This window comes from Labeo rohita, chromosome 10 (assembly GCF_022985175.1).
Source record: "Labeo rohita strain BAU-BD-2019 chromosome 10, IGBB_LRoh.1.0, whole genome shotgun sequence".
In the NCBI taxonomy this organism is placed as follows: domain Eukaryota; kingdom Metazoa; phylum Chordata; class Actinopteri; order Cypriniformes; family Cyprinidae; genus Labeo; species Labeo rohita.
Window position 1 is genome coordinate 4,582,743 of NC_066878.1, and position 14,601 is coordinate 4,597,343.

Sequence of the window (14,601 nt, forward strand, 5' to 3'; positions counted from 1 at the left end):
TATGATTATAATATTAATTATTTAAATACAACAAACATCAATGCACAAATTATACAATGGAGAATGGGTCTAAAATGTGGAGACCAAAGAAAAAGAAAAATCCTTATACGCTGATAAATTATGGGATGTTACCGGTGCAATGTGTCTGATACAAAAACGTCAACATTAATAATTGTTTGTTTTTTCTTTTTCATAAATAATGAAACGTGTGAGTGAGGGAGGGTTTCTTTTTCTCTTTGTTGCTTTTTTTCTCCTCTTTATTCTTTTTTTTTATGGCCCGCTTACATGCCTGGCTTTCCTAACCATCACAATATTTACATATATGACAAAACGATTACCAAATATACAAAGAGGAAAGAGAAGCTTGTTTCCTGTCTGAGCAGTTCACTTCCTCCCTGTGAATCGGCAGGCCTTCATCTATAATCATCCAAATCATCATCATCATTTCGTTGGAACTACACAATATCTTACAGCAAGTCATTAATAAATTAAAGGATTATGGGATCTTCCGTAATGGAGAGCGAGCGGGAAGTATGATTTTTATCCCCTTGTAGTGAAGAACTGCGCAGTTGCAGTTTGTATTTACAAAGCCTAAGTTCACCGCTCCGTCTTAATCCCACCCTAGAAACCTTCCCTCCCTCCCTCCCTCCCTCCCTCCCTCCCTCCCTCCCTCCCTCAACCCCTCCCTCCCTCAACCCCTCAACCCTCCCAAAAAAAAAAAAAAAAAAAAAAAAAAAAATTCGGTTTTGTTGGTGGTTTATCTCTAAGCCTCTTCTGCTGGGAACTGCGGTACAGTCCATCCAGTCCCGCTGTCCTCCTGGCTTCGATCTTGTACGATGATCTTGGCAGACAAAAGGACATTAGGCAGCTCATCATAGTATGTGGGGAGTGAAGGACAACCCTAAAGGTCTAAGTAACATTAGCGATATGTCTTGTGTTTTCATCCGGGTTTAACACCACCCTGAACTTAGAGGGACACCATCATCTGTCAAGCAGGAAATCAACTCCACCTTTCCCACTGCTTCAACTGTGGGCCCTAAACAAGGTCCCTCTCTCTCCTGTCTCTGTCTCTCTTTGTTCTGTCTCAGTATCTGTTCTGATGTTCGTAGTGCCATCGATTGAAATCAATGTTAAACGCCACAATGCTGCCTGACGCCATCCCAGTGATCAAAGTCCTGCAAGTATATAGAAAAAATATATTGTTAAAATTAGTGTTCAGTGTATATGTATATTCTTCGTTTTAGGTCAGGTGTGCACACCTCTGGTCATGGGATAAGTCCATAGCCCTGATTCCTGCATCACAGCCGGGGTAAATATACAGCTGCTTAAAATCACAGGCCTGCCAGACTTCAACAACACCGTTATCACCTCCTGTTACCAGGTTTTGACCGTCGCTGCTCAAGAGAATGGCCTGGGGGGAAACAAAGTAAGATTAAATACAGAGACCGTTTTAGATTGTGTATTTATTTCTGTTCTAACATGCATTTCTCCGCTTACACGTGTTGAGTCATTGATCTCCATCTGTGCCAGGAGTTTGCCATTAATGCTGAAGTTACAGAAGTGTCCTCTCTCATAGTAGATGATACAGTGGCCCTCACTGGACACAGAGATCAGACGGGGCCGGAGACAGTTCTCAGGGCCCTCCAGGGCCCGCAGTAAATCTCCTGTGATGGTGTGCACCAAACAAGGTCCCTCTGTAAAAAAAAAAATAAATAAGGGAGAAAAAAATAATATTCACAATTTTTAAAATAAACATCTTTAAGACATTTCATTTATGGAGGCCCGTTTCCGCCACTGAAAAAGTAAATAAATAACGGCTATTGTGACTTTTTATGTCACAATTCTAATTCTCAGAATTGTGAGAAATAAACTCCCAATTGCAAGTTATAAAGTTGCAACTTTTTATCTCAATTATTTTTTTTCCTCAGAATTATGTGCTTAAAACTCAATTGTAAGAAAGAATAATAATCAGAATAATAGATAACTTGCAATTGTTTTTTTTCCTAGCAAATGTAAATTTGTATCTTGCATTTCTGATATTGTTTCTCACAATTGTTTACATTTCACAATTCTGACTTTTTTTCTAGCAAATGCAAGTTTATTTCTTTATATCGAGTTTAATTCTGACTTTCTTTTTCACAATTGTGAATTTGTATCTCGCTATTTTGACTGTTTTTGTGCAATTCAGATTTTTTTTTTTAGCAAGTGCGAGTTTGTATCTCGCAATTCTGATTTTTTTTTTTTTTTTACAGAATTCTGACACTTCTAGCAAATGCGAGTTTGTATAACGCAATTCAGACTTTTTAGGAAATGCGAGTTTCTTGCAATTCTGACTTTTTTTTTCACGCAATTCAGATTTTTTTTCCTAGCAAATGGGAGTTTATATCGTAATTCTGACTTTTTTGATGCAATTTACTCTCCTTTCTCAGAATTGTGAGATATTATAATTGCATGTTTGTTTCACAATTCTCACTTTGTAACTCGCAATTGTGAGTTTATATCTCACAATTTTGACAAAAAAAGTCAGAATTGTGACAAAAAGTTGCAACTACCATTTTTTTTTTTCGATTTCGTGGCGGAAACGGGCTTCCATATTAATTCCTTATCTGTAACGGGTTTATATACAAGTTCTATAAGCTCTCATGGAAACCAATACTAATATGAAAAGAGTTTATTTCTGAAATGCTAATATTCAGATTCCTCTCAGACTGACCTTTGGCCCCACTGATGACAAGTCCCAGTTCAGCACACACTGACACACACACCACCTCATGGTCATGGCCTGTCAGAACTGCTCTAGGTGCTGGATAATCACCTACAATACAACAGAAGATCAGCTTATGGAATCCTACAAATATCATTAGTTATTTATTTATGTTATGCCACATAATTAAAAACTCATTACCACACAGAAGTAAAAAAAATGAAGATATGTTAGATAAAGTTAGGTAGGCAGGCAATAAAAAAAATGAATTGAATATGTCCAGAAAGAATTTCAGAGACCATTTTTCTCTAAGTGTGATATCATTATTAAAATATGTCCAATGTATGTGACGTAAGAATTGCATTAGGAAGATATATATATATATATATATATATATATATATATATATATATATATATATATATATATATATCTATATCTTCCTAATGCCATTCTTATGTCATGTATACATATATAAATATATATACACACATATATACACATATACATGCATACATATATATACACACACACACACATATATATATATATATATATATACACACACACACATACATATTTTATATATATATATATATATATATATGTACACATACATATATACGTGTGTGTGTGTATATATGTATGTGTATATATATATTATTATAATGTATGTATATATATAGACACATACTTGTGTACATATATATATATATATATATACATATACATATATATATATATATATAACATACATACATATGCATATATATATACATACATATGTATTTCTTTTTTCAGACGAATACAATCAGTTACATTTCAAAAAAAAAGATAACGAAAGCTAGAGATTACATATATAAAGTTGTAAATATGGATATTTTTCTTATATAAACACAACGATTGCTTCAGAAGGCATTTATGTGCCTGTGTGGAGCACTTTTTATGATGGATGCATGCACTTTATTGGGCTTCAAAATCTCAACAGCCATTCACTGCCATTAAAGAGCTTGGAAGAGCCAGGACTTTTTTTTTTTTTTTTTAATAAACTTTGATTGTATTCATCTGGGGTAATTTTCATTTTTTGGTGAACTATCCCTAATACAACTGTTTCCGATATTGATATTAATCTGACAGCTGAAAGATCATGTGGCATTGAAGCATTGAGTAATGCTGCTGAAAATTCAGCTTTGCCATCACAGGAATAAATTACATTTAAAACAATATCATAAATAGAACTATTTTAAATTGGAAGAATATTTAACAATATTACTGTTGTACTGTGTTTTGGAATAAATGTATGCGGCCTTGTTGAGAATGCAATTATGTAAATGAAAGCAATACTCTTATGCACTAGATCATACGGTTTAAAAACATTGTACTCACTGTTGTTGGGATTGTCTCCGATGATGTGGTGTCGTCCGCTCCAGTACCACAGAAGAAGGGTTGCATCTCGTGAGCCAGAGACAATGTAGCAATCGCCTCCAATGTAGGACTCGGACCGTGCAAGACAGGTCACCACATCCCAGTGACCAAACACGATCTGAGTGAGTTTCCCTAAATCAAGAGTAAGCAGATGAGTGCATGTGCACATATCTTATTTGTAATAAAGAGTGAAAGTCTTTTATATCTACAAGTTGCCATACAAATGGCATAAAATCACAAAAGACACAAGCACCTGTCTCAGTGGAGTAAACACGGAAACTCTTGTCCCAGAAACCACACGCCAGGATGTAGCGGTTGTCAGCTGTCACCACAAAGCAGTGCGTGTTGATCTGAATGCTTTGATCCACCAAATCTGTGATCTGCCTTTTACTAATGCCAGAGTTATTGGCTGGGAAAAGAAAACACAGACCAGGTGTAAACAATTGAAAAAAATATCCAATTTGAGTCTGAAGACAAACAAGCTTAATCAGTCTTTGAAAAGGATAGTCCACACAAAAGTAAAAATTATCTTATAGTTTACCAAATCTGTGTGCAGTTCTTTTTTCTGCAGAACATAAAAAGATATTTTGAACAAAGTTGGTAACTAAAGAGTTTCAGTTCCCATTGACTTTCATTTAATACAATGGAAGTCAATGAGCACCGAAGTTGTTTGGTTACCAACATTAGTCAAAATATCTTCTTTTGTGATGAAAGACATTGGTTTGTACATGAGTGGGAGTAAATCATGACAGAATTTATATTTTTGGATGAACTATCTGGGAGGAAATATCTGAAGGAATTTCAGGCCTGCCTCCAGTGACGTGACATGGACGGCTAAAGACATGGTCACATGATCTGAGGAACTCACCAATCAGGGAGTCCATCTCAATAGGAAGGTGATGAGCCTGTTCTAATGAGTATCCTGGAGCACCCCTGAGACCTAAACAAAACATATTGCTAATATTGTAAATAAACATTTAAAAAGGTGGTTTAAAAACTGTTATGTCTAAGAAAGTTGTAAGAAAGTCATACTCACCGACTGTGTTGTGCCAACGGTTGACAGCGAACAGCCGGCTGCATGTGACCGTAACCGCAGCGGGAATGCTGAGGTGAGGCAACGTGTTGGCCGCCACGTGTGTGACGGGAGAGTTGGAGGGGAATTTTAGCACCATGATTACATCTTGCTGCATCTGGTCCTTGAACATCAGAGGACTCTGGGGAAGGAAACACTGATGAGCAGAAGAGAGAAAGAGGAGGAGGAGGAAGAGGAAGGAATTAGAGGAAAAACAGGGAAGAAAAGGAGAAAGGAAGGGACAGGGAATTAGAAAGGTAAATTACAATGGAGCAAACGGGGTGAAAAATCACAGGGTGGGATTCTGGGTAAGGCTATAGTTTAGGAACAGTTTTGGACTGTCAGGAAGGGGGAGGTTGGGTCATGTGTAACATCCAACCCTAGACAGCCTTGCTAGGTATAAATCAATGTCTGAACCAGGTGTGATGCAATCAATCACTAATCTATTGCATGTACAGTTGATGTCAAAAGTTTATGCCCCCCTTTCAGAATCTGCAAAATGTTCATTATTTTACCATAATAAGAGGGATCATATAAAATGCATGTTATTGTTTTAGTACTGACCTGAATAAGATATTTCACATAAAGGATGTTTACATATAGTCCACAAGAGAAAACAATAGTTTAAAATAGTACATAGTAAAAATAACCCTGTCAAAAGTTTACATCATCCCCCTGAATCCCCCTGAATCCCCCTTTTTGTCCTGAACAGTTAAACTGCCTGCTGTTCTTTAGAAAAATCCTTCACGTCCCACAAATTCTTCGGTTTTTCAGCTTTTTGTGTATTTGAACTCTTTCCAACAATGACATTTTTTCATACCGAGGGACTCGTATGCAACTATTACAGAAGATTCAAATGCTCACTGATGCTCCTGAAGGAAAAAACATGCATTAAGCTAGGGGTGAAAACTTTTTGAATTTGAAGGTCAGGGAAAATTCAACTGATATTCTTCTGGGAAACTTGCAACTATCTTCTGTGGTCTCTGAAGGGCAGTACTAAATGAAAAAATATGATATTTAGGCCAAAAAAATAAAAAAAGTACACATCTTGATTCTGTTCAAAAGTTTTCACTTAATGCATGGTTTTTCCTTCTGGAGCATCAGTGAGCGTTTAAACCTACTGTAATAGATGCGTATGAGTCCCTCAGTTGTCCTTAATGTAAAAAGATGGATCATCTGATGGATCAGCTATTATTTTCTCTTGTGGACTGTGTCTACTATTTTATGTGAAATATCTTATTCAGGTCAGTACTAAATAAATAGCATGCATTTTGTATGATCCCTCTTTTAATTTTGGTAAAATAATTAACATTTTGCAGATTCTGCAAAGGGGTGTGTAAACTTTTGACCTCATCTGTAAATCAAAATTGTATGTACTACCATACTGTCATTTTGTCACTTGTGCCTTCATTTTGCATTTATGAGGACACAAAATGGACCAAATTACAAAATTTGGTAGTAACGACAAATCGTGATAAAAGAGGTATTAAATAATAAAGGACAACATTAATCTATTTAAAAAAGATCTAATATAGATAACCGATAAAAGAAATGTAATATAGATCACAATAAAAAGAGGTGTCTTGAAAAAAAATAATAAAAGAGATATAATAAAGTCTCACCAGGTGCATGGCGGAGCTGCGCGGAGGATGAGGCTCTATTAGCAGCTGTGATGGAGCCTGTCCAAATGACTGAATCTGAGCCTCCATGGACTAAAGAGATGACAAAGAGACAAAACAAGCTGTTACATTTTTAGCTGACAGACCCTAGAGCTGCCTCACATCTGACAGACATTTACACACAGGGAAAGACAAGCAGAACCCTGCTGTCAACATGCTGCGCTTAGAAATAAACATAATCACTCATTTTAGACAGAGAAGAGAAAGATATTGACAGGAGACATTAACGACTAATAATTAAGATTATCATACAATAGTTTTTTTTTTAACCAGTATATTTAAAGAAGTCCACTTTCAGAACAAAGATATACAGATAATGTACTCACCCCCTTGTCATCCAAGATGTCTTTCTTCAGTCGTAAAGAAATTATGTTTTTTAAGGAAAACATTTCAGCATTTTGAACTTCCAAAATGCAGTTTTAAATGTGGCTTCAAATGATCCCAGATGCAGTTGTAAACAATCCCAGCCGAGGAAGAAGAGTCTTATCTAGCGAAAGGATTGGTTATTTTCATAAAAATAATACAATTTAAATACTTTTTAATCTCAAACGCTCGTCTTGCCTTGCTCTCGTTGAACTCTGTATTCTGGCTCAAGACAGTTATGGTATGTCGAAAAACTCAGATCGTATTTTCTCCCTCAACTTCAAAAATGATTTCAAAATCATCCTACATCGCTGCAGAAGTACCAAACCAGTCTATGCAAAGTGAACATGCAAAGAAGATCAAACACCCTTAAGAAAAAAGGTAAAACAGCGATATAGGACAATTTTGAAGCTGAGGGAGAACATGAGAGTTTTTCGACATACCCTAACTGTCATGAACCAGAAGGCAGAGTAAGACAAGATGAGTGTTTGAGATTAAAAAGTATATAAATGTTATTATTTTTATGAATATAATCGATCGTTTCGCTAGATAAGACCCTTCTTCCTTGGCTGCGATCATTTACAACCGCATTTGGGATCGTTTGAAGCTGCATTTAAACTGCATTTTGGAAGTTAAAAATCGGGGCACCATATCAGTCCATTATATGGAGAAAAATCCTGAAATGTTTCCTCAAAAAATCTCTTTATGACTGAAGAAAGAAAGACATAAACATCTTGGATGACAAGGGATGAGTACATTATCTGTAATTTTTTGTTCTGGAAGTGGACTTCTCCTTTAATTTGTATTAAAGTGGACATCAAATGCCATTTTCCACAAGCTGGTTGATTCTTTAGGGTCTTCATGAAAGGTCTACATTTCTCAATTGTAGTGTAAAACAACACATTTTATACCTTGTCAAAAACAGCTCTGTTCACAGCTACCCGTTTCGAGGCATGTCTCTTTAAATGATAATGAGCTACTGTTCACACCACCCCTTTCTTCCATTTTTGTGTATTTGGTGGTGCATTACCATCAAAAACAAAACTGAACCACTGCTTTGTCAGTGGCTCTGATGTTGGAAGAAAATGAATCTTATGTTCACTTTTACATCCAAATACAGAACACCTGCATTGCTGATGAGATGTTGCTACAGCTGCGCACGTGTGGAGAAAATGGTGGACAGCGTACAACTGGCTGAGGGCAGAAATATGCTAATGCAGGACAGTCGGACAGTCTGTAAGCGGTCGTAGGCGGGGCCTAAGTGTATGATGTCATACTGTTCAGAAAAAAGGATTAAAAAAAAAAAAGGAGTGAATAGATTTTTATCATTGTAGCATGGATGTGTCCACACACTGCAAAGACACATTTATATGCAAACACCATATAAAAGTGAATTTTGCATCCAATGTCCCCTTTAATTGTTTGATTGATTAAAAAAAATAAATTAGCATTATAAAAAAACAGTATTAGTCAAAGTCTAATAGTAACCCATCAAAAACAGGTTAACTTGATTCACACAAGTAGGACAAGGTCCTAGATCGATATCCTCTGTTGAATCAATACTCACTGACCTCTCTGGCAAGGGGTCTTACCTCTCTAAGCTGGGGGTCGGTGATGCTGTCCAAGTTCACGGATCCCTCGTAAGACAGGTAATGAAAAACATTGAGAGCCCTAATGGCCTCCGGTCCTCTCTGCTTGTAGCCAAAGATGAGATCGATCCACTGGTGCAACTGACAGGACACAAATTCACTCTCCAGCGCCTGACACAGGAAGAGGACAACAAGGTTAATACAAGAAGCAATCAGGGCTTCAAAAAGAAATTACTAGGCTTGTAAAGGCTGTGTGAGGTTTGAAGTTGAATTCTTTTCTCTACAACCCAGAGCTGCTCCATATCCGCACTGGCCTTGTCTTATTTTGATTCCTGCCACACTGGCTGAATTGGACTATTAATCCTAATCTATGCACTAATGTGGACGAACAAAAGTGCTAAAACAGACACACATAATCTTTCCATCTCTCACCATTCTGTTGATGCGAACAAAGTCCTCTGGTTTTTTGGCCCAGACTGGTAGTTCTACGTCACACACGGCTGTTCTGTCTTCTCTCACCCCCAGGTCGTAGCCGCTGCTGTTCACGAACATCTCAGGGAGGTAGTAGAACTCAGGGATTAACTCCTGTCATACAAACAAACATGTTGACGTCACAGCACAGGATTATGATCAGTTACAGCATCGCTTCACCGTCGTTCTCAAAATTTTGCTCACCCTAACATCAGATGTATCCCTCTGGCAACTTCGCCAAGAGCGTGCGATGCCAGAAAACGTCCGATCGGGATGGTCAAACTTGTTGTTATTACAATTCAAGAAAAATGTGGTGAAGGGTTCCTGTGGGATTAGGGAAGTGGCACACAATGTCATATTAAAACACTTTCAAGATTTTCAAATTTTGAGATAATACAATTTAAATGGACGACTCACTATCCTGACAAGCCAGAAGAGGGTGGATGCTGCAGTGGAGTACAGTGATGCGTAATGATGGGGTGGAGTTCCGTCATCCTCCCACGTCTCATAGCGTTCGGCATAGAAAACAGCTCGCTTTGGATTCAGGGCTCCGATTGGCTATATTACCGAACAGGAAGGAGGAAAAAAAATTGGACATATTATATTTATTACTTAAATTACTAAAATATAAAACATGTATGTTTTTACAACTATAGCTCGCTTTGGATTCAGGGCTCTGAAAACTGAGTAATATTATTATTAAATGACTACTTTTATTCAACAAGTACACATTAAATTTATAAAAAAAAAAAAAAAAAAAAAAAAAACAGTAATGTCATTTGCATGTAAAAAATTATATTTCAAATAAATGCTGTTGTTTTGAATTCCTCAAAACAACAACAACAAAAATATACATATATATTCACTGCCGTTAAAAAGTATGGGATCAGTAAGATATTTAATGCTTTTTTTTAAAGAAGTCTTTTCTGCCCATCAAGGCTGCGTTTATTTGATTAAAAATACAGTAAAAACAGTAATATTGTGAAATATTATTGCACTTTAAAATTGTTGTTTTCTATTTTTAACATACTTTAAAATAGAATTTATTCCTGTGATGCAAAGCTGAATTTTCAGCATCATTACTCCAGTCCTCAGTGTCAAATGATCCTTCAGAAATCATTCTAATATGCTGATTTATTATCAATGGTGGAAACGGTTGTGCTGCTTATTTTTTTTTATTTTTTTTGGAACCCGTGATACTTTTTTCAGGATTCTTTTGATTAATAAAATGTTAAAAAGAACATCATTTATTTAATTTTTTTTTTGTAACAGTATACACTGCCATTTAAAGTTTAGATGTGTTAAATGGATAAAAAGTGATAGCAAACACATTGTTTTATAAGATTTATATTTTGAATAAATGCTGTTCTTTTCAGATTTTTAATAATCAAACAATCCAAAAAAGTATCACAGCTTCCAAAAAAAATATTAAGCAGCACAACTGTTTCCAGCATTGATAATAAATCAGCATATTAGAATGATTACTGAAGGATCATGTGACACTGAGGAATTGAGTAATGGCTGATGAAAATTCAGCTTTGTATCACAGAAATAAACTATATTTTGAAATATATTAATACTAGTATTTTAAATTGCAATAATATTTCATAATATTTCCTTTTTTCTGTATTTTTGATCAAATAAATGGAACTTTGTTAGTGCCAATGGCCTTGTGGGCAGTGCGCCGGCATATGGTGCAGTTGTGCCTTGGGTGTCCCGAGTACGAATCCCACCTCGTGGACCTTTCCCGGTCCCCCCCATCTCTCTCACCCACTTCCTGTCTCACCTCCACTCTACTGTCAAAAAAAGGAAAATGTTCCTCTTTGGGAACTTTGATGAGACTTCTTCAAAAAAAATATCTTACTGATCCCAAACTTTTGAATGGCAGTATATGGTAAATCAGTCTGGAGTAATGGCTGCTGAAAATTCAGCTTATAAATCACAGGAATAAATACCATTTTAAAATATATTAAAATAGAAAAAAGTTGTTTTACATTTTAATAATATTTCACAATATTACTGATTTAAATGCAAATCAAGGCTGCCCTGGTGAGCATAAAAGACTTTTCAAATACATTTAAAAACTAAATTAACTAAACTTTTGAAGAGTAGTGTATAGGTTTTCATTTAACATTTTAGTACATTTACATTTAAATTACAAAAACAAAGTGTGGGGTCCAAAAATCTGAGACCACACTGAAAATCTTAAATTCAAAAACTGGCATTTAAAAAACAAAAGCTATAATTCCAACTAAACTCTGAATGATTTTTGTAGCTCCAAATGAATTATGGTAAAAGACTTTAAGGAGTGGCATACCTTTGAGAGATCCCGGAAATTCCCAGGCAAGGTTAGATCCAGGTCTTCTGACTCATAGTTAGTCAGGACCCAAGGGAAGACAGGATACTGGTTCAGATCATTGTAGGTCCTCCCTGCAAACAAATATCAACCGACAATGTTGTGTGTGAGCATGTAACTTCCATATCTCACTATGTGATTTATTACATCACTTGTAGTAATGAAACTGTTAGTTGCAATCAAAGGAAACTTATTTGTCCAGAAAAAGGTGCACAATATCACCTGCAATCGTGTTGAGGAACATGAGGTACTCAAAATTTGAAATCTCCCTCCGCTGCCATCTCTGTGTCATATTAGAAGACTTAAAGAGCTGCCTTGGTGTTGCCAAAGAGATCCGTCTATGAGAGGAACAGCAAAATAAGATGACAAATAACATTTACTGTCAATTACCAGTTAAATGTTTAGTCACATAAGAACTGCTCCTAAACTGATCTCATATCACAGAACCAGTTTCAATATTAAAAAGCCAACACCAAAGTCCTTACCTTGCCTGAGGGAGGCCATAGCTGGTGCCAACGCCAACCCGAGGTAAACTGTACACTACCTTCTTTACTGTGGCCTGATCCGGGAAGTTGAACATGACGGATGCTGTGGAGATGATAATGATATAGTCGTTAAAAACCTTGAATTAAACATTTCGACATTGTTGTTTGGCATGTTGGCGTCTTACTCCTGTTGGCCATGAAGACCTCTAATCCAGTGTTTTGGAGCAGGTAGCGTCTGGAAAAAACTGCTCTGATCTCACTGAACATCCATTTCCCATGAAGACCCTCAGTGTATGCCAACACCTGACAAACACACAAGCAAAGCATTTAAATACAATCAGAGGAATTGTAGTTAGCAAAGGGCTGTCAAATGATTTTTTGCGATTAAATGCATCCAAAATAAAAGTTTGTATTTACATAATATATGTGTGTGTACTGTGTGTGTATATTGTTTATACAGTTGAGGTCAAAAGTTTACATACACCTTGCAGAAACCGCAAATGCCAATTATTTTACCGAAACAAGAGAGTGTGTTTTTTAGTTTAATGATAGTTGTTCATGAGTCCCTTGTTTGTTAAAATGCCTGCTGTTCTGCAGAAAAATCCTTTAGGTCCCACAAATTCTTTGAACCCTTTCCAACAATGACTTTATAATTTTGAGATCTTTTCACACTGAGGACAACTGAGGGACTCATATGCAACTATTACAGAAGGTTCAAACACTCACTGATGCTCCAGAAGGAAACACGATGCAGTAAGAGCCAGGGGTGAAAACTTTCGAACAGAATGAAGATGTGTACTTTTTTGTTATTTTGCCTAAATATCATCTTTTTTTTCATTTAGTACTGCCCTTTAGAAGCTACAGAAGATACTTATATGTTTCACAGAAGACCAAATAAGTTAAATTTACCCTGATCTTCAAGTTCAAAAGTTTTCACCCCCAGGCTCTTAATAAATCGTGTTTCCTTCTGAAGCATCAGCGAGCATTTGACCCTTCTGTAACAGTTGCATATGAGTCCCTCAGTTGTCCTCAATGTAAAAAGATGGATCTCAAAATCATACAGTCATTGTTGGAAAGTGTTCAAATACACAAAAATGATGAAAAAACAAAGAATTTGTGGGACCTGAAGGATTTTTCTGAAGAACAGCGGGCAGTTTAACTGTTCAGGACAACAACACAGGTACCAACACAGTATTAGGAATCAAGTGTATGTAAACTTTTGAACAGGGTCATTTTTTATAAATTCAACTATTATTTTCTCTTGTAGGCAATATGTAAACATCTTTTATGTTATATATCTTATTCGGTCAGTACTAAAAAAACAACATGTATTTTGTATGATCCTTAGTTTGGTAAAATAATTAACATTTTGGAGATTCTGTAAGGCGCATGTAAACTTTTGTGCTAAACTGTACAAACAAACATGTATAAACACATGTATACAAACTTTTTTGGTTAATCATTTAACAACCCTAAGAACTCCTCCCTATGAACTCAAAGAACTCCTCATGATCCTGAAATTGTAACTGGATTATATTCAAACCAACTGATAAAATTCTGTTTAATAAAAGATAAAACAGATGTTATAACTCCTAGGGTATTATCAGTGGCACATACAGTACCTTCGAATCAATCTTCTTGAAAGTTGGATCATCCTCGTCCACTTCGAAATAGATCTCAGTTGTGGTGATCGACAATGTTCCTCTAGCTACAATCACAGGAGCAACGAGCTGGGCCGGCGTGCTCAAAACCACCGGACCTGAAAGAAACCACGTCACAGAATGAGAAACTTCCACTGAAAAGTCCTGAGTCCTGGATTAGTGAAAACAGTGATTGTGGTTAGATTTACTAATAAATTGGGATTTTAAGAGTAGTTCTGGAGATTTAAATAACCTTTTTGACAATGTAACATTTAATATGTCTAAAATGTACATCATCCAGTTCTAAAAAGCATCTTTCACCATTAACAACCCTTAAAAATGATTATTTTAGTAGTGCCATTAGCTGATTTCTGTCATTAGGATGTTATTTTTCCAAGACATTTATAGCTCAGGTGACTGAAAACTAAAAACATAATCATATGATCAAAGACATCAGATTTCAAACCACATTGAGATGAATAGACATACACCTCTTTGACTAAGAAAGTATTTTGGAAAAAAAAAAAAATTCTGAGGAAATAAGCTAATTAGTTTAATTAAATAATGATTAAATAGCCACAATGTGTTAAATACAGTCAGCGACTCATTAGGGTAATGAATAAGTGGCTATTTTGATAAGCGTTAATTAGTTAATTTAGTGATTCAGACATTCAATGTCAAAATCAGATGTAGCACTTAAGCTCATAATCACACTCTTGTGCCGATTCAGTTGAGATTTGCATCAAAAGGCAGAAGGGCTGGAGCTTGTTCTGGGCTTAAACCGCTAATTAGCATACTTGTTTACTGAAGGACCAAA

At 36.0% G+C, this 14,601-nt stretch overlaps 1 protein-coding gene across 8 annotated transcripts in view; it reads right to left on the reverse strand.

The window, feature by feature from the left end:
• Positions 1 to 988: 988 nt before the first annotated feature.
• nbeaa (neurobeachin a) overlaps positions 989 to 14,601 on the reverse strand; it is a 162,573-nt gene continuing 148,960 nt past the window's right edge. For all 8 annotated transcript variants that reach the window (XM_051120760.1, XM_051120765.1, XM_051120763.1 and 5 more), the window contains 18 exons: positions 13,767 to 13,903; positions 12,330 to 12,447; positions 12,145 to 12,247; positions 11,882 to 11,997; positions 11,621 to 11,733; positions 9,721 to 9,861; positions 9,508 to 9,627; positions 9,265 to 9,417; positions 8,836 to 9,003; positions 6,824 to 6,913; positions 5,166 to 5,358; positions 4,998 to 5,069; positions 4,383 to 4,538; positions 4,091 to 4,261; positions 2,714 to 2,815; positions 1,498 to 1,694; positions 1,260 to 1,411; positions 989 to 1,175 (listed from right to left, as the gene is read on the reverse strand). In XM_051120760.1, coding sequence (XP_050976717.1) covers positions 1,085 to 1,175; positions 1,260 to 1,411; positions 1,498 to 1,694; positions 2,714 to 2,815; positions 4,091 to 4,261; positions 4,383 to 4,538; positions 4,998 to 5,069; positions 5,166 to 5,358; positions 6,824 to 6,913; positions 8,836 to 9,003; positions 9,265 to 9,417; positions 9,508 to 9,627; positions 9,721 to 9,861; positions 11,621 to 11,733; positions 11,882 to 11,997; positions 12,145 to 12,247; positions 12,330 to 12,447; positions 13,767 to 13,903 — 2,393 coding nt within the window. In that variant the 3' untranslated portion in view covers positions 989 to 1,084. The remainder of the gene's footprint in view (positions 1,176 to 1,259; positions 1,412 to 1,497; positions 1,695 to 2,713; positions 2,816 to 4,090; positions 4,262 to 4,382; positions 4,539 to 4,997; positions 5,070 to 5,165; positions 5,359 to 6,823; positions 6,914 to 8,835; positions 9,004 to 9,264; positions 9,418 to 9,507; positions 9,628 to 9,720; positions 9,862 to 11,620; positions 11,734 to 11,881; positions 11,998 to 12,144; positions 12,248 to 12,329; positions 12,448 to 13,766; positions 13,904 to 14,601) is intronic.